Source organism: Malania oleifera, chromosome 2 (assembly GCF_029873635.1).
Source record: "Malania oleifera isolate guangnan ecotype guangnan chromosome 2, ASM2987363v1, whole genome shotgun sequence".
In the NCBI taxonomy this organism is placed as follows: domain Eukaryota; kingdom Viridiplantae; phylum Streptophyta; class Magnoliopsida; order Santalales; family Ximeniaceae; genus Malania; species Malania oleifera.
In genome coordinates this window covers 139,602,293-139,625,181 of record NC_080418.1, presented here as the reverse complement: position 1 = coordinate 139,625,181, position 22,889 = coordinate 139,602,293, and the positions used below count along the sequence as shown (strand labels likewise).

Below are 22,889 nucleotides of genomic sequence, written 5' to 3'. Positions count from 1 at the left end.
TTTTAGGATTTATAGAATGTTATTAGGGTGTATTTGTTGAATATTTTAATGAGTTTTATTTTAATAAACTTTTAGGAAAATGTATTGAAGGGGAGACTAGGCGCAACATTAGAGTTGTTGCCCTGTGACTTGGAGGTCATGGGTTCGAGGTGTGGAAACAGCCTCCAGCAAAAATGCATGGTAAGACTGCGCACTATAGACCCATCGTTGTCAACCCCTTGCCCAAACCCCATATACATGGGAGCTTTGTGCACCAGGCTGCCCTTTTGCCCTTTGCTTCAGGAAAAAAACATTAACTTTACTTTTATCACTTTGGTGCCTAAGAAGAGTCAGTCTGTTAAGGTTGCTGATTTTTGATTTAGTGTACAAGAATCTCGCTAAGGTCCTTGTGGATAGATTGAGGGTTATGTTTGGAGATACTATTTATCAGTACTAAAGTGCTTTTGTAGCAGGCAGACATATTGTGGACGCCATCTTGGTAGCTAATGAGGTAGTGGAGGATGTTCGCTAGAGGAAAGAGAAGGGAGTCATCTTTAGACTGGATTTTGTAAAGGCTTATGATCGGGTTGGCTGGAATTTTTCGAACAAAGATCTTTTCTGAAAGGGTTTTGGGAAGAGATGGCAGGCTTGGATGAGGGGGTGCTTGTAATGCCTCTCTTTTAATTTGAGGGGTATTAGTCAAGGGGGCCCATTATCTCATTTCTTGTTTGTTCTTGTTGTTGATGTCTTGAGTAGATTCTTAGATAGGGCTGTTAAAATAGAGGGTTCATGAGAGGGATTGGGGTGGGTAGTGACTGGTGAGTGGGTTGCAGTATCTCATCTTCAGTGATACTATTCTTTTCTTAGGTGATCATGGAGTTGTTTTGGATGTTCTTATAATCCTCCAACTTTTTGAGTGATCTGTGGTTTAAAAGTAAATTTGGGGGAAGAGTGTTGCTGATATTAATCTCAGTTTAAAAGGTCTTTGGAGCAGGCTCCTTAGTTAGGTGTTGTATTTTAGTATCCCTCTTCATTATTTGTCTATGTTTATAATTCCTATGAGGGTAACTCGTAAAATTGAGAAAGTTATGAGAGATTTCCTTTGGTCTGGGATAGGGGAAAAGAGGGGTCATTTGGTTAGGTTGGGAGGTTGTTTGTAGGTCTAAGTTGGAAGGGGGTTCTAAAAACACTGCTTTAATGGGTAAATGGCTATTGCGGTTTCCCTTAAAGGAAAACTCTCTTTGACATAAAGTTAGTAAAAAAATTTGGCATGCATGTGAATGGATGGGATACAAATATGGGAACAAAATGTTATGTTGAGATGCCTTGGAGGTTCATTTCACAGATCTGCTCTTTCTTCATCCCTTTTGCCAAATTTGTTTTGTGTAATGGTTATTGCATTCACTTTTGGGAAGACATTCGGTTGGGTGATTCTGCATTTTCATATCTTATCCGCGTTCACTTTTGGGAAGGCATTCGGTTGGGTGATTCTGCATTTTCATATCTTCTCCTCATCTTTATCGTCTTTCTTCAGTGCATGACGATGTCATCTCTTCCTTGTTTGTTCTATTTTTGTGGCTCTCTGAATGATAAGAAGGTGGAGGATCCCTCTTCTTTGTTATTGTTGTTGGGGGGGTTGTCATCCTTCCATGAAGGGTTGTTTGATGCAGGTTTTAGATTCTTTGGGATTTATTCTTGTAAATCATGTTTTGATCTTTTGATTAGAGCTACCATGTTCTTTCTGCTTCATCATAGTATTTGGAAGGCCAAAATCCCCTTTAAGGTTAGGGCTTGTATTTGTGCTTCTTGTTAATAGAGTTAACGGCAATAATTTGCTGCAGAGGAGGCCTTCTTCTTCCTCTTGTTTTTTTGGTTGTTTTATGGAGGATCTGTTGACTATTTCTTTTACAGGAATTGGTAGGAGTAGAAATGGCTTGATTAAGAGTAGACGTGCTGTTTTTGCAGTGCAGCGGGGATTTGGTTGGAAAGGAATGCTCACATCTTTACGTGGAAAAAGACGACATGTTCTTTGCTTTCAGATAGATTCTTTATGCCTTGCTTTGGTATTTTCTAGCTATTTGTTTTAGAGGAGTGTTGCTTTTTGGATCTACAGCAGGATTGACAGATGTTATATTGATTGTTCTTTTTTCTCTTTTGTTGTTTTCTTTTCTTCTTAGGAAGATTCCTTTTTCTCGGCTTTTGTACATTCTTTCTTCTTTAATGAAATCCCTTCGTTTATATACAAAAAATTTGATTTGAAGGTCCCTTACAAACTTTTAAGCAACTTCAGATGATGATCAAATTGTTGATTTCATTGTAAAGAAGATTCACTCACCAACTGCGGCTTCAAATGAGGACGAATAGCTTCTGATGCACAAACTTCTAATTTGGGCAAGAACTGATTTAAACTCAGAGTTCAAAAAGAAAAAAAGGCATTTGCTTCCAATATGAAGCCATTCCAAAATTTCATCCAAGCTACCACAATAAGCCAAAAGTTTGAATGAGCATTTTGGAGTTCTTATTGAACTAAAATTTTCAAATGCAAATTACAGAGTACTGTTTTTTTTTTTGGTTTCGTCTGCAGGGCAGTTGATAGTTGCATCATTGATTAATAGGAATATCAAGTCACGACTTTTACTACGAGATACTCAGAAAGCAGCTACTCTGTTTGGTATACAGGATGAGGATATGTTGCAGGTGTCAGTTTTATCTGAACTAAGCGTTGTTTACTCTTAGCATTGTTCATTCTCTATCAGTTAGGCAGTTACAATCTTTTCCCTTTTTTTTTTGTGGGCTGACAGAAAATTTCTTGCCTGAAATTATTTTCTGCCCTTGGGATGTAAAATTTATCCCTAACATGCTTTTAAATCTTGATAGGTATGCAGAGGGGACACACGGAACCCTGGGGATTTGGACTTGTCTGTATTTGAGGTTTGATTTTCTCACATTGGCTGTACTTTGCTCTTTCTCTCTCTCTCTCTCTCTCTGAAAATTGTAAATGGGTTCCTTGACCTTGTACAATGTAAATGAAACTCTTAACTTGATTGGTATCTGAATGATATTAATCGTAAAAAATCTTGTCTTTTAGGGAGTCACACACGTGATTTGCTGCACAGGAACAACAGCCTTTCCTTCAAGGAGATGGAATGGAGATAACACACCAGAAAGAGTAGGTCAGGGTTGTTTACCTTGCAGTAAAAAGGATATTAAAACAACCATTTTTACAGCTATCTTAGGTTTTGAATTCACTGTTTTATTTGTATGACTACCTCCCAAAATATTCTATTTGTATTCAAGATTGAGAGAGCAGCATTACATCCTAGGTGGTCTTCAACCAATTTTCTCAATATTCATAATTTCAATAAATCTGATCACAAGCTGGAATATTTACTTTTCACCTTATCACTGTAAAGTTGTTGATTTTTCCCCCCCTTGACTCGGAAGATTGGGAGGGTGTGAGAAACCTTGTCTCTGCAGTGCCTCCATCAGTGAAGAGAATTGTTCTTGTTTCATCAGTGGGAGTAACCAAGTTCAATGAACTCCCATGGAGGTAAGTCTGCCTCTTAACTAAATTGAAAGTTCAGAAGCGTGAATTACTTTCCATGTTGTTTCAGTTGGCATAAAAAATTGAATTACTAAATATGTGGCTACAAGTTTTAGATGGTTTGGGCATGTATAATGAAGGCTAATGAATGCCTCAATCTGTACAAGTGATTTAGTTCAGGGTTAACGTTCCAAAGGAGAGAAGGGGGCCATAAATAAAAATGGGCTAAAATGATATGAAAAGATATGATATCAAAGAATTAAAAAGAAAATACAAACCTTGATTGATTATAATGGCAAAAAAAAATTGTTTATATAGATGACCCCAACTAATTGGGAATTGGGACTAATGCTTTGTTGAGTTGAGTATGTGTGTGTACTCCATGGATATGGTCGATACCTTCTTGTCCATCGCCAAATTGCTTTTTTCTTTTAAGTCTCATTTGTCTTGGTTTTGAGTGTCTTAGGTGTTATTGGCCCTAATGGGAGATCTTTCACTGTTGGATTGCTAGGGTTTGATCTAAGAGCTAAAGTGCTTTGAAGTCTTGTTCTATTTGCTATTTGTTCAGGGATATCTGGAAAGGAATTATGCATCTGAACTCTGAAGGAGAACAATTCAGACCATCAGATTTCCATCAAAATTCGAAATTTTAGTCCTTGTAGAGCTAACACTAGCCTACTTTAGTTTTAGATAATAAATTGCTGAACCTTTTAAAATAAGATATTACGTGTATGTGTTTGTTGTGCTTTTTATTTTTTATTTTTTATTTTTAAGGGATGTGTGTTTGTTTTTGTGTGTATGTGTGTGTGTTGGGGGGGAGGGGGGGGGGAGGTGAGGTTGATTGCATTTTTAAATATTCTTGCTTGTAAAGGGCTTATGCTTTCCCCTTCGAAGCTACTAGCTAGCTTTCATATCATAGGGATAAATGAACTCCCCACTTCCCTTTTCTCTTTTGATGAATTTTGCCATAAAAAAAGCAAAAGAAAAAAAATCTGATTTTTATGGGGGTTTATTTCTCAATATTTTTTACAGCATAATGAACCTGTTTGGTGTTCTCAAGTACAAGAAGATGGGAGAGGATTTGGTCCGCAATTCTGGTGTTCCATTTACGATAATCAGGTACGCCACTAGTGTATCTTCTACTGGCCATTGGGATAATGAGCAATACTGTTAATGAGAGCTTGCTTAGTTGGGGAAAATCTAAGTGCCTGCTTAGTTGTCGACAAGGTCTTAAATTTCCATTAAATTGTCAAAATTTCCTATTCCCACCACCCTCAAAATCAAAATTGCTGTCAATTTCCATCTGGCAAAATTTCCATGAAATTTTCACGAATCACCTCGAAGTAGCAGTGAAATTTTAAAAAATTCAGCAAAATTTGTCAAAATTTTAATTATAGAATGAAATTTCCTTGAAATTCAAATTGAGATTCAAAACCCAAATTAAATCTCTCTCTTAATTTGTTTTCTTTTCTTATTGAAACTAAATATTATTGTAAGAAGGATATGAATGGCTTCAGAATTTTGAAAATATGACAAATTAAACTTATATATTAGCTGCAGCATTTTATTTGACCAGTTATGTCTAAATTATCTGTATTAGTATCATGAATAATATTTAAACCCTTATAAACTATATTTATATTAATTGAATATGTTTAATATCATTATTATATTATTGTTATTGCAACTTATACGCCACGCACTTGTAGTTGATGTATTTTAGTTAGAATATTTTAGTTCTATATCTTGCATCCTTATTTCTATTGATAGTTTCTGAAGTTTCATAAAAGAATTCCATGCTTAACTGCATATTCATCATTCTTTAAAATTGAAATTGAAAGTGACATCAATATCAAATTTTCTATACTTTTGAAGCCTCCAAGTTTTAGTTAAAACTGAAATTTAAGACCTTGGTTGTGGAAAATAGTTTTTGTTTTTTCACTTACTATTTTCCAAAAATTATAAAAATGCTACCTTATTTTTTCCAGTTTTCAACATTATAAATTTATAAGTTTTTAAACATTTTAAGAAGAGCTTGGAAAACAATAAAAATATGTTTTCCAAGTTTACTATGTAAATGTTGGAAAACGGAAAACAAGGTGGCGTTTTGTTTTGGAAAACCAGAACTGGCAAATGAGATATGTTTTTCACAACTAAGCAAGCCCTAGTTTTCTATGGAGTGGGCTAACAATGGCATCCCAAGACCTTCCCTGATGAACTAGGTCCACTGACACGTGCAATGAGAAAGAAGTCCAAAATTGAAGCAGATGCAGTGGGGAGGGCCAACAATATTTTTCCCCATCAAATTTTTTGGAGGGGGGGGGGGGGGGGGGGGGGGTTAAGGCTTTGACCCAGGACTTTTCAGATGACCTGGCTCTGATTTCATGTTAAGCTACCACTTAAACCCCCAAAGCTTAAGCTTTTAAGGGATGGGCCAACAATATCATGCTAATGCGAGCAGTCTTCAATTTTGCATTATCTAATTGTGTATCCTATATTTTGCTAATGCTATGATTATTTTTATACCAGAGCTGGTAGATTAACCGATGGGCCATACACATCATATGATCTGAATACTCTGATCAAAGCAACAGCAGGGCAACGGCGTGCAGTCCTTATAGGCCAAGGTATTCTATTTATAGTTTTTCTAGATAGACTTGGTTGAGTCATATTGCTTCATACAGCTGTGCAGCTGTACAGTTGTTCAATTTTGCTTGGGTCCTTTTCTGCGAAACTAAAAGTAGGACTCATTTGTACAACCAAATAACAGAAACACAAGGAATAGTAAATATTTTCTTAAAAAGGTGTGTGAACTTCAATTTAGAAGAAATTATTGGTTTTTTATCTTGGGATTATCTGTAGAGAATTGTTAGAAGGGAAATATAATATCAGTAATTAGGTGGTGTGAGTGGGGGATATTTTGTTCATATCTTATTATTATTAATATATAAAGACGGCAGACCTGGTGCTGCACGTAACTCTCCAGAACTGTCAACTGCAGCTTTTCGCTCTTTCCTCTGTCTCTCTTCTTGTATCCTCTTCTCCTTTTTTAACCTTAAAAGTGTTGTATTTTCTTCATCTCTATTTAGTTTATTTCAGATTAATGACATGGTATCAGAGCATTGATCTCTGAAATCTGATTTATCTGAGTTGATTTTGGACGCTATTTTTCATTTTTCTTATCTTTCCGTAGTTGGTTCTCAAATCTGATTGTCTGGTTTGTGAGCCATATAGAGACATTCTTCCTCTCAGTTAGGCTGCACAGCATCCTTGGTTGAATGCTGTGTGTGTTCGTGCCTGCGTGGTTGTCTGCTGATGCGAAGGTAGTCACACTGTTCTTCTATATTGCTGTTCATGTTCCAATGTTCCATTGGCTGGTTGTGGCATGATGATGCTGTGTGTGTTTGTGATTGATTGCTTGCAATCTCGTATCAGTGGCTGGTTGGTTTCTGATTTGTGTTTGATAAGTATTCTCTATTCTTGCCTGCACCGCTTCTAGTTGCTGCCAGCCCTAGTGCTCTATAGCTGAGTCATTCCAACCCCCCCTTTTTCTGGTTTTCTTTTATTTCCTCTGTTTTGTGTGGTTCTTGATGTTCCTAGCTGGTACTGGTGTGTGCTTGATTATGATGTTTGGGGGATGTTCTGATGGCCTCTACTGAGAAAGCTTCTGCTGACTCTGTTTACATGCAAATCACAGCCATTGGCCCATCAAACTGGCTGGATGTTTACGCTAAAGAGAAGTCCAAGTATCTGCAACATTCTCCACCATCTCCAGAATTAAAAGATAATGAAGATTGGATGAAATAGAATGACATGCTACTTGTGTGTTGTGGAATAGCATGGAGACACAAATTGCTACAAATGTGATATATCATTGAACCTCCAAAGCCGTTTGGATGATCTTCATGAAAACTTCTCACAAGATAAAAACCAAACTTGTGTTTTTTACTCATGTGAGAAAATTTTTAAATTTGACCAAGAAGGTAGGTTGTGACTATTATAGCACTCTTAAGGATATGTGAGAGGAACCCTATATCTACCAACCAATTGGTTCTGAGTTCTGACATTGAGATGATTGAAAGGCAACAAGTAGGGTTCTTGGCTGCCAAGTTTCTGGCTGGGTTGAGTCTTGAGTTATGGATATTGTAGCATTCAAGGATATGTCTAAGGAACTTAAGATCTACTAACTAGTTGGTTCCGATGTTGAGATTATTTAGAGGAAATGGCAGAGTTCTTGGATGCCAAATTCTTGCCTGGGTTGACTCTTGAGCTCATACATCCATGAATACTTGAGCTTCAATCATGTATACTTGAGGGGTGGCAGTATCTGAGATGCAACAGCTAAACATGATGACTCCCCTTTGTATAAGAAACTTATTGAGATTAAATCCCTGTTGATTCTGCAGTGTGGGGATTCAAACAAGGCAGAAACCCAGCTGAAACAATGGGTGGTGTGTGGGCAGTTCATGTGTTCTGATGCCTACCATTTTTGGGGGAATAAGGGAAGGATTGCCCTTTGGCAGGCTCAGGTGTGGAGAAATGGGTGTGACCCGAAGCATTCATTTGTTCTATGGCTTGGCACCATTGGGAAGTCACAGACTTCTGATAATTTCAGCATGGATGGGATTGACAATGTCTGTGTGTTCTGCTGTTCTGATGCTGAATCTATTGACCACTTGTTTTTCAAATGCAGGCTGTCCTCTACTGTTTGGAAAGCTTTGAGGGGCTGGCTTGGTATTACTAGATCAATGACTACTATCAAAGCAGCCCTCAAATGGCTCCGTAAGGAAGCAAAGGGCACTGGAGTGCAGGCGGTTGCTAAAAGAACCTGCCTGCCATTACGGTCTACTTTTTGTGGCAGTTTCACAACAAAAGGAAATTTGAAGGATGTGCTACACACCCGGATGCTATTGTTAGAGTGGTCCAGACCCACATTTTTAGGATTTTGTTTGATAAGTTCACTTTCCTCTGTATGTAACTGCTTTAGATTGGCCATTGACCCCTTGGCATGCCCAGGTTTGATGTATTTGAGAAGTAGTTGAATGAGTTGATGAATGTTTGTCAACTTGGCCTTTGGCCCCTGGGTATGCCCAGGTTTTGGTGTATTTGAGTAGTAGTTGATCTGAGCCATTGTGTGGCTTTTTGATTGTACTGCTTTGCAGTTGTCTGTCTGGGAGTTTGTTCTCCCTTTCCTTGGTATGCCCAGTGATACTGTACATATCCATTTGGTCTTATAACTATAATTTTAAGATAAAAAAATAAAATAAAAAAATGAACAAAGTGTATTTAGAGTACACTATACCTCTTGTGATGCCTCCCCAAGCCAACACCTTGCTCTAAGTGCAAGACCATGGAGTCGAGAGAAAGGTCGCAACGCCTCCCTAAGCTGTCACCTTTCTCCAAGATCGCGACCATAAAGGTTCCTCTTTTGGTGTTTAACTCTCTCTGGAACTTCACTCGATCTCTCCTCTTCACCTTTTTTTCCCTTTGTCCTATCCTCTTCTTTGCAAAGAAAACCCTAATCCTCCTTTCTCTCCTTCTCTCCCTCTGATTTCCCCTTATACACCCTTCGTAGCTTCTGATTTTCGTTCTCTGTGACTAAGGGGGACATCTTTCACTCTTTAGCGTTCAATTATGGCTGACCTAGTTACCAATGGTGAGAGAGGAGTTAGGTTATGCTGAAATGATTGGTTCAGATTGAAGGAAAAACCTTCGATCTGCATTTAGACAAGGTTGGGGAGATCTTGTCTTTCCTTGTGGTCGAGAATAATGCCACTCATAACAAGTGGGTTAGGATTTCCAAGGAAGTGGTGGTCTAGTTTGCTGATGGTTTGGCTTCTTTCGGTCGGATGTGAAAAGGGAATTTATAAACTTGTTGGTGTTCTGGACCATGTGTGCAGTAATAGTGAAAGGAGTACCTCCTTATTGGTTTTGATGAAGTGCATGTTCAAAATTTTGCTCCTGGATCTAAGGAAATGAGTGTTGGGGAGGACTCTAAACATCCTGTTAATGGAATCCAAATCCAACATATAGTTTTCCAAGATTTGAGTCGGAATGACCAAAACGTTCAAAATTCTTGCAACATATTAGATTCGAAACAAGATCATGGGGTGAAGATTGTGTCAATTATTGAAGATGTATTAGGAGTGGTATGAAAAAGATTAAAAAAGAAGAAGCTGGGTTTGAGGAGAAATTTGATAATTGGAGTCTTAATGGTGATAGATTTGAGGGTAAAAAGGTTTATGCTCGTAGGAGGGCAGCTTGTATAGGTGCTAAAAATGAAGATGGTTCTTGAAGAAAAGAGAGAAAATTCTGGTGAGTCAGTGCCAAAGTTACTAAGGAGAAATTCCAAAGGAGAGTTGATTATTGCGGAAGAACTTAGTGAAAAAAAGAAGGATGGATGTAGTAACAAGGTTTGTAAAGGAAATATAGGAAAGAAATGGGGAGGTTTTTTAAATTCAGAGAGTGATGATATTAGTGAGTTGATTGTCATGGGGGTTGTTATCGGATGAGATTTGAGAACAATATGGGTACATTTTTTATTACTGCGATGAAATAGGGGATTTGTTATTTGTCCATCCACCCCATTGGAAGGCTTGGAGGGAGTTTCTATTTTTGATAATGATGGGTTGGTGAACAAGTTATGGAGTAGGGATGAAAATTTTCCTACACCAATGGTGGAGATTCCTAAGAAGAAATTAAAAGCTCAAAATCTTTTGGATAAAATGGATTTAAAGTTGAGTGACATTGGAGGAAATGAAGTGCATATGGATGGTGGTAAAAGTCGAAGGATGAAGGTACAAAGGGAATTAGCGAATTTGAAGAGCTCGGTGAACTAGGATGGAAAGGGTTTGAAATAGGGGTTCCTTGGCTGATATTGTGTAGTTTTATTTTTTAGGGCAAAAGGTCCTGACCTCCCTAAGGCTTTGTAAAAAGACATTGACCTCCCTGGAGGTTTCAAAAATTCAAGGGACCTCTCCTAACGTTTTAAGAATTCTAGGAACTTCACTTGAGGTTTTTCAAAAAGACACAAACCTTCCCTCGTATTTTGCAAAAAAAGACAAGTCCTTTGAGAGGAGGTTTATTTCTTTTTGCAAATCTCAAGGGAAATTACAACATTTTTGAAACCTCAGAGAGGTCAATGGGATTTTTGAAACCTCATGGGAGGTCCCTATCATTTTGTCAAACCTTAGGGGAGGTTAGTGTCTTTTGTATTATTTATTTTTATTTATTTATTTTTCTCTTTTTTTCTTTATTTGGTGGAATTTTTGTCTCTAGATGTTCTACCTACTCTTCTTCTCATCTAATATATCTTCTTTTGCTGTTTTTGAAAAAAAGGCATATGCTAGAGTTCAATGGATCACCAAATATGGGTCATCCCTTTTCTCAAGCTTCTTCCCATGATAGTTTAGCCACGGTTGGCACCTTTAAAAGAGAATTGTTGGAGGACAAGGTCAAGGTTTTGAGGGTATCATGGTAGAGGTAATTGTAGAAAATGAGAATAAATCTTTTGTATATTCAATTGTGTATTCTTTACATACTCAGGTCCCTATTTAGCATGTACACAGAGAATAAAATATGGAAATATAAAAGTCAACCCATACAATCAGCCTAAATATCGGATCTAATTAGATCCTTAATCTTCTACCACAATCTTCTCCAAATCCCTTCCAAATCATTCGGGATGTTCACACTCCCCCTCAAGTTGGATCATAGATATTGATCATGTCCAACTTGCAAATAAACTCTTCAAAGCTAGATCTTTGTAATCCCTTAGTGAAAATATCTGCTAATTGTTCTCTTGTAGGGATATAGGTCATGCAAATTGTCCCCTTCTCAATTTTCTCCTATATAAAATGCCTGTCCACTTCTATATGTTTAGTCTTGTTGTGCTGAACAGGATTATGAGAAATACTAATGGTGGCTTTGTTGTCACAATAGAGTTTGATGGGGAGCTCTACCGTGATGTGTAGTTCTTCCAAAAGTTTTTGTAATCATAGCCCTTCACACATCCCTTGTGCAACAACTTTGAATTTAGCTGCAGCACTGCTTTTGGCTTCCACACTCTACTTCTTACTCCTCCATGTTACTAGATTTCCCCAAACATAGGTACAGTAGCTGGTAGTAAACCTTTTGTCTTCTGCTGATTCTGCCCAATCGGCATCTGTATAGATCTCTAACTTCTTACTGTCACCTTTATTGAAGAATAGTCTTCACCCTGGAGAGCCTTTTAGATATCTGAGAATCTTATATACTGCTTCTAGGTGACTCTCCTTTGGTGAGTGCATATGCTGACTGACCAAACTTACAGCGAAAGCAATGTCAGGTCTAGTGTGAGAGAGGTAGATCAATCTACCTACTAGTCTCCGATATCTCTCTCTATCCACATGCTCTCCTACATCTTCCGTTCTTTTTCCTGTCTCGATAAGAGTATCGCTTGGTTTACAACCAAGCATGCCAGTCTCGGTCTAAAGGTCAAGTACATACTTTCTCTGGGAGACACTAATTCCCTTTCTTGATCTGGCAACCTCCATTCCTAGGAAATATCACATTTGACCCAGGTCTTTTACCTCAAACTCTATGGCTAAGACCTTCTTCAATCTCTCCACCTCTCCTGTGTCATCTTCGGTGAGAATGATCTCATCGACATACACAATCAAGATGGTCCTTCTTCCCTCATTGGGCTGTTTGAAGAATATAGTGTGATCTGATTGCCCCTATCGATATCCTTGATTCTTTATTACCTTTGCAAATCTATCAAACCACGCCCTCAGTGATTGCTTGAGTCCATATAGGGATTTCTTCAATTTACACTCTGGTTTCTTCTCCCTCTTTGCAAAATCCTGGTGGTAGTGTCATGAGCACTTCTTCTTCTAGCTCACCATTCAGAAAAGCATTCTTGATGTCAAACTAATGGAGTGGCCAGTCTAGGTTTGTTGCTAGGGACAAGAGAACCAGTATAGTGTTCAGCTTTGCTACTGGTGCAAATGCTTCGGTGTAGTCAATACCGTATGTCTGAGTGAACCCCTTTGCCACAAGGCGGTCTTTGTATCGTTCTACTGTGCCATCAGCCTTGTACTTTACTGTGAACACCCACTTACAGCCCACAAGTTTCTTCCCCCTTGGCAAAGTCATCACCTTCCAAGTTCCATTCTTTGCTAGTGCCCTTATCTCTTCCATCACTACCTCTCTCCACTCTGGAATCTCAAAGCCTTTTTGAATATTTTTAGGAATCTGGATTCTGTCAAGGTTAGACGTAAAAGCATGACACTTGGCAGAAAGAGCATTGTAAGATGACAAATTTTGAGATAGGGTGGAGAGTACATGAATGAGGTTGTTTTCTAAGAGCAATGGGTAAGTCATCTTTTTCCTGGTCGGGATTGGAGTCGGACTCATGAGGAGTTGGAACTAACACTGGTTTTGACTCTTTTGGAGCTGCGGAAGTGAGTGTCTCATTGGACTTCGATTTTGGCCTCCTTGAGTAGACAAGTGTTTCCTTATTTGTTTGTATTTCTGCATCTCTCCCTGAGTTCAAGTTTCCTTCTGTACAAGGCGAAGGAGCGGATATAGGGTATGGAGTGGTCTCGAAAACAGCAATATCGAAGTAGTCTGAGTTTGAGGGTCGAGCTTTACTTAAGGACTCCCCCTAAAGCGAGTAGTACGGGGTATGTTTGAAGAAGGTGACATCCAGGCTAGCATAGAGTTTCTGGGAGATTAAGTCATAGCATTTGTAACACTTTTGTGTGGGAGAGTAACCAAGAAAGACACATTTAAGTGCTCTGGGATCCAATTTGTTTTGCTTGGGTGCATGAATGTGGACAAATACAGTGGACCCAAAGACACGAAGCGGAAGATGTGAGCTGAGCCTAGAATTGGGAAAAGTCTCTTGGAGTTTTTGGAGCAGAGTTGCAAAGGATAGGACTCTACTAGGCATTCGGTTAATGAGGTATGTGGCTGTCAAAATTGAGTCACCCCAAAATTTTGTTGGCATGTGAGAGGTGAACAACAGAGGAACGAGCAACTTTAAGGATATGTCAATTTTTCCGTTTAGCAACCCCATTTTGTTGAGGGGTGTCAACGCAAAAGCTTTGATGGATAATACCATTCTCTTGAGATACGTGCCCAAGGAGTGATTGAAATACTCAGTACCATTGTTAGTACGAATGATTTGGATTTTTGTGTGAAACTGGGTTTCTATCATAGAGTGAAAATTCATGAAGACCGATTGAACCTCAGTTTTATCAGTCAATAAATATACCCAACACAGACGAGTGCGATTATTAATAAAAGTAATAAACCATTTTGTATGGGTCCTATTAGGAGTATGAGAAGGACCCCATAGATCACTGTGAATCAGACTAAATGGCATGCATGGTTTATACTGAGATCTAGGAAAAATTGTACAATGGTGTTTGGCAGGTTCACACACTTCACACTAAAAATCCAAGGCAGTTTTGTTCGAACATATTGAAGGAAATAAGTGCTGCAAATACTGAAAACTAGGATGTTCCATCCTTTTGTGCCATAACAAAAGTTCACTTTCCCTAGGACTAGATGTAGAATTACAAAAAGTAGGAGGACACGGTCCATTCACATTAGCTTTCTCGAAGTAGTAGAGTCCGTCACATTCCTTAGCACTGCCAATCGTCTTCCCCGATAATAGGTCCTGAAAGACACAATAAGAGGGTAGGAATTTAGCTGAGCAATTAGATTGTTTGGTTAACTGACTAATAGGCAACAAATTGCACGATAAATTAGGAACGTGGACATATTTAAGAGTAATAGATTCAGAAATACGAATACTCCCTTTTCCAGTGACAGGGGATAGAGTCCCATCTGTAATTTTGACTTTTAAATTACCGGCACGAGGTGAGTATGTTGAAAATAAATGATGAGCATCGGTCATATGGTCAGATGCACCATAGTCAATAATCCAAGGGGTAAAATGAGAAGTGGGACTAAGGGCTGTCAAAAAAGTACCTTTGTGGGCTAAAGAACCAGATGACATGTTATTAGAGGACTGACCCGAGGCTTGGAAATTGGAAAATAGCTCATATATTTTCGCAAGTTGGTTGAAATTAAATCCCCCACTAGAAGCTGTCGGACCATGGGCTTTTGTGGGTATGTTTTTTTCCTGGGTTTCGGTGGAGGCCTGATGACCATGGGCTTTATTGGACTGTCTGGGCTTCCAATCCGCGGGCTTGCCATGTAAGGTCCAGCAGGTGTCTTTAGTATGGCCCGTTTTTTTGCAATGCTCACAATAGGGCCTTTTGGATTGTTTTGGTCCGGATCCAATATGAGGGCCATGGGTTACAAGAGCTGATGCCTCGGGCCTAGACTGGTTTCGCTCCTTCAACATCACGTTCCTCCTACTTTCCTCTCGCCAAACCTCGGAGAAGACTTCTCGGATGGAAGGCAGTGGCTAGCAACCTAGAATCCTGCTCCTTATGTCATCAAGCTCTCAATTTAGCCCCGCCAGAAACTCAAATACTCTCTCGTTCTCCATATTCTTCTTGAAACGTACACTCTCACCTGTGCATTCCCATTCGTCTTCGCAGTTGAGATTGAGTTCTTACCAAAGTCCGAGCATCTTGGTGTAGTATTCCATGACTTCCCTATCTCTTTGCTTCGTCTGCCATAGCCGCGTCTTCAACTCGAAAATCTGTGAAGTATTTTCAGCATCGGAGTATGTCTTATGCACTACATCCAACACGTTCTTTCCCGTCGGGAGAAACAGGTACGTTTTGCCAATGGTTGGCTTTATAGAGTTTATCAAGCATGATGTTATCAAGGAGTTCTCAGACCGCCATTTCTGGGATGCCACTGCATCGGTAGGAGGTGGTCACTGAGTCTCGCCGGTAAGAAAACCGAGTTTTCCTTTACCGTCAATAATGAGCTTGATTGACTGTGCCCATTCTCTATAATTCTTACTAATGAATTTTTCAACAGTAATATGGAGTGGGGAATTCTCGAATATGCCGGCCGAGCCCATGGAGGAGGTTATCTTCGACTCTCCTTCCTGGGTTGCCGACTGGCTGGACTCATGGCTGTCTCCTTTTTGGGCAGCCATGGATTGCTTAGGGTTTCAGAGTAACCCGAGCTCTGATACCATGTAGAAAATGAGAATAAATCTTTTATATATTCAATTGTGTATTCTTTAAATACTCGGGTCCCTATTTAACATGTACATAGAGAATAAAATATGGACATATAAAAGTCAACCTATACAATCAGCCTAAATATTGGATCTAATTAGAGCCTTAATCTTTTACCACAATCTTCTCCAAATCCTTTCCAAATCATTCGGGATTTCCATAGCAATGTATTAGGATGAGGAGTTTGCTTGGCAATTCTTGCATTTGCACACATTATGGTGAGGAATATCCTATTGTTGATTTTTGTTGGGATCTCTATCTATTTTTGGCTAATAAGTCTCTTGCCAAGGGTGATTCAACTATTAACACTTCTAGTGCACTTAGCCACTCTACGAAGAGTTAGAGTACTTGATCCACGCCCGCATGGTTCAACAACTCCAAACTCAATCTTCTACATCTAGCACTATTGCATTTGTTAGGATTCCTAAATCAATTGGGATTTCTAATTAATCTATTATGATTCCCAATGAATTCTATTCAATGTTAAGATTATTTGATGTTGGGATTTTTTTTTAATGCATTAGGATTCCCAAATCAATTGGGATTGAGTCCGTTAAGGACTTGGATTGGGATATTTTACATTCCTAATAGAAGTAAGTTTCCCTACTCTATATATATATGTAACCCTAGGGGGCTTTTTCGTTCAAGCAATGACATAATTCATAGCGTTTGTCTAATTTGGAGGTAGATCCCCTCAAAGTGATCAAACCCTATTTTCTCTTACTATTTTCCCTTTTTAAAATTTCCCCAATTTCTTCCCACTAAAACCCTAGGGTCTTATCATTTGGTATCAGAGCTGGCATTGTTAACACGCCAAGTTCGCCAACAATAGCAAGATCTTGGAATTCTTGATCTTCACTCATATGCAAAGGCCTTAGAAAATTCAGCAGAGTCCCAGATGGAAGTTAGGCTAAAGGCTGAACTTAGCAATATGTTTTAAGTCTCAATTTGAAGACCTCTGGGAATTGCTCTCCAAACATTTCATTACATCTTCCCACAAATAGAGAGAAGATGATGCCTCTACATCATCTAATCTTAGGGAGCAGCCACATGTGTGCGAAGGAGGTTACTAAGGAGAGCGTGATGGGGATCCTTCGCGTATGAAGGTGGAATTTCCTTGGTGGGACAGTTATGACCCTACTTGTTGGGTTTCTAGGGCTGAAAAATACTTTTGCTTTCATTGAACTCCAGAAACATCTAGAGTTGAGATTGCTTCTATTAGTTTGGATGGTGATGCTATTCAATGGTATAACTAGCTTGAAGCTCGTTATGGAATGCCTTCATAGGCAGAATTTGTTTCTAGATTTCTTGTCCGATTAGGGCCCATCGGATACAAGAATATCAATAGAGAGCTTGCTAAAATATGCCAAACTAGCACTGTCTCGGAGTGTCATACATGATTTGAGCGACTATCAAACAGGACTAAAGATTGGAATAAAAGTCAACTCATTGGTACTTTTATTAAAGGTTCCTACCTAACATTAGGTGTGAGGTCAAAGTACGTTGGCTACGAACTATGACTACTACAATTTCCTTTGCACGGTTAGAAGAAGATAAGTTGTGAGAAGAACAACGTCGCTCCAATAAGAACATTAGCAAGCAAAATGTCAGCAACATTATCACATCTATGGCTTCTTGCGATCCTATTGCCAAACAATTGAATCAAGAGGAACTTATAGAAAGAATGACAAAATGTTTGTGCTAGCATTTTGATGAAAAGTTGCATAGAGGGCATCGTTGCAAAAAGGGATGACCATTGATGATTGAACCAGTGGAGGAGCCAGAGAAGAGGTTGAGGATGACCCGGCTTATTCAGATTAAGAAGGTATGGAATTTGATGATAATGATGAATCTATCACTTCTTCAGTTCATGCTTTACTTGGTTATGCTAATCCTTAAACCATGAAAATTAGTGGCTTCCTAAAATGCCAACCTATTACTATCTTAATTGATACAGGTAGCACTAATAATTTTATAGACACTAAAATTGCTAAATGGCTAGCCTATCCTATGGAGTGGGGGGAAAAGTTTGATGTGAAGGTTGCAAATAGAAGGACCTTGATATGTCAGAGCACGTGTCCGAAGTTTAAAACTTACTATGCAGAACCATGACTTGTATGTTGATTTCTTTTTGTTGCCGCTAGAAGACTATGAAGAAGTTTTGGGTATTGAATGGTTAAGGACTTTAGGTGATATAGCTTCGAATTTCTCTAAACTAGTTATGAAGTTCACCGTGAATGGCCAAAGAGTGACTCTTAAAGGCAAACGTTGTGGTAATGTCACTATGGTTTCAAGCCATCATATGGAGAAACTCCTTGGAAAGGAGCGACATGGTTGCTTGGTACAACTTTGAGTACCAGGCAAACGATGTGGTAATGTCACTATGGTTTCAAGCCATCATATGGAGAAACTCCTTAGAAAGGAGCGACGTGGTTGCTTGGTACAACTTTGAGCACCTTACAACATCAATCTAACTAGCGTGAAGGGCTAGACTCTCTTATTTCAGAATTTTCTGACCTATTTCTAGTGCAACAGGGATTGCCACCTTAGCGAAGACATGATCACCGTATTCCTCTATTGCCAGGTAGTGTCCCTACTAAGGTCTGTCTTTATTGCTATCCTTATTTTTGAAATTTCGAAAAGCAGAAATAGAAAAGATAGTGAAAGGGAATTCTAAATGGGAGATTCAGTATTTCTCAGGCTACAACCTTATAGATAGGTATTTGTGAGTGTTTGTTCTTCGATGAAGTTGTCTCCTCGATTCTACGGTCTTATAAGATCTTAGAACATATAGGCCCTGTTGCTTATCATCTTGACTTACTAACACATTCTAAGGTACATCTAGTTTTTCATGTCTCTTGCCTAAAAACGAAGTTAGGGGAGCAAGTTACTGTCCAACGCCACTTGCCTAATGTTGCACCTATGAGTGAGGTTCAAGTGTAGCCACAAGCAATTTTGGATACCGGGGTGGTCAAATGCAGAAGTTGAGACATCATAGAAGTTTTAGTTCACTGGTCTCACCATCTAAGATGCAACTTGGGAAACTTATCAATCCTTAGAGGAGAGATTCCTAAAGTTTATTTCTGCTCAACCTTGAGGACAAGGGTGGTTTGAAGGCGGTGAGAATTTTAGGATTCCTAAATCAATTGGAATTTTCTATTTAATGATAGGATTCCCAAATCAATTGGGATTTCTAATTAATCTATTATGATTATTAATGAATTCTATTTAATTTTAGGATTATTTAATATTGGGATTTTTATTTAATGTGTTAGGATTCCCAAATCAATTGGGATTGAGTCCATGAAGGACTTGGATTGAGATATTTTACATTCCTTATAGGAGTATGTTTCCCTACCCTATATATATGTAATCCTACGGGGCTTTTCCATCCAAGCAATAACATAATTCATAGCCTTTGTCTAATTTGGAGGCAAATCCCCTCGAAGTGATCAAACCCTATTTTCTCTTACTATTTTCCCTTCTTCAAATTTCCCCAATTTCTCCAGGATAAAACCCTAGGGTCTTATCAACCTCCTTTATGTAAAACTGGCTTCTTGCCTCTTCATCCTACTCTTCGTGGGTTATTGATTGTGGTGCCTCCTTGCATATGATAGGTAGTCCTAATTTATTTAAGTCCTTGAAACCCATTAGTTTTACACTCTTACTATTGACTATGGTTTAGTTATTCTAGCTTTTGCTTGTGGCAATATACTTTTGTTTCCTTCAACTCCTCTTTATTATATGTGCCTAAATTTCCTCCATTCTCATTGCATTCTTCAAAATTTGTAGATGAAGAAAGGATTAGTGGAGGGTTTGAGAAAGATAAGCTACTATTTTGATGGTCGTGGTGGATGCTTCTTCAATTTCTACTCATGTTTTTTCTTTGGCTTAGTTGTATGCTTGTGGGTCATCCATCCCTTCAGAAACTGCAATTAATTTCCCCAGTTTCAAGTCTATTGCTTGTTTGAAGTGTTCTACATGTCAATAGGAAGGTACATTAGGATTTATTTTTCGTTTAAAGTTAAGTCTTTTAGTAAATTGTTATTTTCTCTTATTCATTGATAGATATTTGGGGTCTGTGTAGAGTCAAGAATCTAAAAGGTCATCAATATTTTGTGTCCTTTGTCGATGAAGTTTTGTGTATGAAATATATCTATTTGTTAAAAGATAGGTCTAAATTTCTCAATATATTCACTTTGTTGTACACTTCTACTAGGAAATGGAAATTCAGCTTGACATTGGTATTCAAACTTTTTTGTTTGGATAATGCACTTGAATTTTTTCAAAATGACCTTCAATCTTTTTTCTTGGCTAAAGGATTATTCATCAAACATTGTGTGTACATACCCCTTTGAGTAGCTGAAAAAAGAGAAGAAAAGACATTAGCTTGACATAGCACGGGATTTACTCTTTCATATGCATGTTCATATGGGTGTTCCTAAAACTTCTTGGACTAATGCCATCCATACAGCCTATTTTCTACTTAATAGGATCCCTCCAGTGTTCTAGGGGGCAAGTATCCTTCTTGATGGTCTCTGGCTGCACATGCTTTGTTCATGTTCCACGCACTAGTCAGGGTAAGTTCTCTTGTTGTGCTATTAAATATGTCTTTGTTGGTACTCAAGAACTCAAAAGGTTATAACGTTATGATCCCCACACTCACGGGAACTGTGTGAAGGCTGATATCTTTTATTGAAGGGACGCCTTATTTCTCTAATGTTGGTTCCCCTTTAGAGGAATATATTTTTAGTCCACCAACAATTTCAGTTCCTCCCAATGTGTTGATCCTCCTGTTCCTGCCCTTATTCCTCTAGAGAAAGCTTTCACTTCTCATCCAAATCCATCTGTTACTAAAATAAAGAAACGTTGACAGTTTATGTAGTCGAAAAGCAGGTGCAGACATTACTACCACCCTGTAGCTGCCTTTTTTGCCCTTCATTATCTCCACTTCTGCATTTGGTGGTCCATCCTAATGTGACTTGGATTTTCCAATTGCTGAAAGGTACCAAAACTTGTGCTAAGCAGTCCTTAGTTGCTTATCCTAATACTCATTATGTTTTAGTTCTTCATCTTTCTATTATTATGCATTCTTTTGCCTTGTCTATCTCCTCTATTTTCCCTGTTTCTTCACATGTTGAAATGCTTTCTAACCATTGGTAGAATAATCCAATGGATGTAGAAATGGATGTCTTGACTACTTGAGGGACATAGGATTTGGTGGTTCTTCTTCCTCTTGGTAAGGAGTTGGTTTGGTTGTTGGGTCTACGCAGTCAAACATCTCACTAATGATTCTATATTAATTGCCCTGGGCTCAGTTGGTTGTCATGGGGTACACCCAAACATATGGTATTGATTATTTTGAGGCCTTCTCTCATACTGCTTGACTTAATAAAGTTCGTGTATTGATCTCATGGGTAGTTAATTTTGATTGACCCTTCTTCCACTTGAACATGAAGAATGCCTTCTTGTGTGGAGGAAGAGATTTACATTAAGCAATCTCCTGGGCATGTTGCTCAAGGAGAGAGTGGTAAGGTGTGCAATTACATAATGTCCTTTATGATCATAAGTAGTCTCTTAAGCCTGGTTTAACTAATATGATGGTCTTTGCATTTGGTTTTATTCAGCGCTACTTTGATCATTTAGTATTTTTTCCTCAAAAAGGAGAAATGCAGTGCTTATAGTAGTTTTATTTTGATGACATCATCATCACTAGCAATGACTGAAGTGGGATTGCAAATGTCAAATTACCATAGCCAGTTCCAATTCTGAAGTAGAGTTCTGACCTATGGTTGATGGTTCATATCATTAGTGAACAAGTGTAGTTGAAGTCTATTATGTTACAGATGAGTTTCTTGATAACGAAGCACACGAGTTTTGTGATAGTCAGGCTGCCATTTATATTGCTAGTAACCTAGTGTTTCATTAGGGAAAAACACGTAGAAATTGATTGTCATCTTAAGCAGGGTGCTGTTTTGAAAATGGTTGTGAGGACTCCCTTTGTAAATTTGTTGATCGGTTAGGAGATTTTATGAAGGCTTTATTTAAACCAGCCTTGTCTAATTGTTGTAGTTGGGAATAGATAATATTTTTGCACGTCTGAAAAGGTGGGGGGAGGGGGAGAGATAGATGGGAACATTTTATTGATAGTTAAGTGGTGTGTGTAGGGATATTTTTGGCCTTCATATCTTTTTATTATTAAGACATAAAGAGAGCAGATCTGGAGCTGTATGTGGATCTCTTCAGGATTGCTGGCGCTGTTTCTTACTCTCACCTCTTCGTCTCTCTTTTTTCCTTCTCTATCCCTAAGTGCTGTATGTTCTTCATTGATTATTCAATTTATTTCAGATTTGTAACAAGAATACTTTCATCATTTGTTTTATTTTTTTTTCAAATACAACATGGAATGGATTCTGCCTCCAAAGTCTAAATAAGTGGGTAGGAGGAGTTCAGTGCAGAAGCAATGACTGGCAAAAACAATGTGCCTTTTATGGTTCCCAGGATTTGTGTTTCAAAACCTGAATCAGGCTAGGTACTTCGAATCATTTCTGAATGAACTAGGAGTTCTGATTTGTACCCTATATGGTCTTTTTCACTAAAGGTCTGTATGGGGTGGCGCTTAGGTTTTTTTCATTTTCTCTCTTTTTTTTTTGGTTTTTTTTTTGGGGGGGGGGGGGTAGTAGGAAGAGAGGTGGGAGTTTAAGGATTTTAACAATCTTTTATTGTTGTAATAATTGTTGTATGGGTGATGTGCTGATGTCATCCACATCAAATAGGCTAATGTTGAAGAATGTATTACATAAATCATATGGAGATTGAAGGATTTTTTTGAAGAAGAATAACCATTCTTATTGAATTTCAAGAGACACGATTACAAGATAAATAGTAGAAGGAAGACCACCAAATTAGGAAGGCCACCAAATCAGCAAATCAAATCACTACAAAATCAGAAGATCTCTAGGCTAGAAAACGGAAACTGAAACTACTAGAATCTGAAATAGTAATTTCAGATTTTATTCAAAAAATAGAATTTCTTAATTTATTCCCTAGAAATCCGACACCCCCCCTCAAGTTGGAGCGTAGATATCTATCATGCCCAACTTGCTTACAAAGAGCTCAAAACTAAGTCTGAAAAGTCCTTTGGTGAAGATATCGGCTATTTGTTGAGTAGTAGGAACAAAAGGCATGCAAACAGCTCCACTATCAATCTT

The 22,889-nt window shown here is 38.4% G+C and overlaps 1 protein-coding gene across 7 annotated transcripts in view; it reads left to right on the top strand.

The window, feature by feature from the left end:
- LOC131149318 (uncharacterized protein At5g02240) overlaps positions 1 to 22,889 on the top strand; it is a 36,993-nt gene that overhangs the window by 5,367 nt on the left and 8,737 nt on the right. For 2 of the 7 annotated variants that reach the window (XM_058099670.1, XM_058099668.1), the window contains exons 2-7: positions 2,564 to 2,676; positions 2,857 to 2,910; positions 3,068 to 3,152; positions 3,424 to 3,529; positions 4,556 to 4,642; positions 6,053 to 6,150. In XM_058099670.1, the coding sequence (XP_057955653.1) occupies positions 2,564 to 2,676; positions 2,857 to 2,910; positions 3,068 to 3,152; positions 3,424 to 3,529; positions 4,556 to 4,642; positions 6,053 to 6,150 (543 nt within the window). Of the gene's footprint in view, positions 1 to 1,896; positions 2,043 to 2,563; positions 2,677 to 2,856; positions 2,911 to 3,067; positions 3,153 to 3,392; positions 3,530 to 4,555; positions 4,643 to 6,052; positions 6,151 to 22,889 lie in introns of those variants that run through there. The other 5 variants (XM_058099669.1, XM_058099667.1, XM_058099671.1 and 2 more) reach the window with 4 other exon arrangements.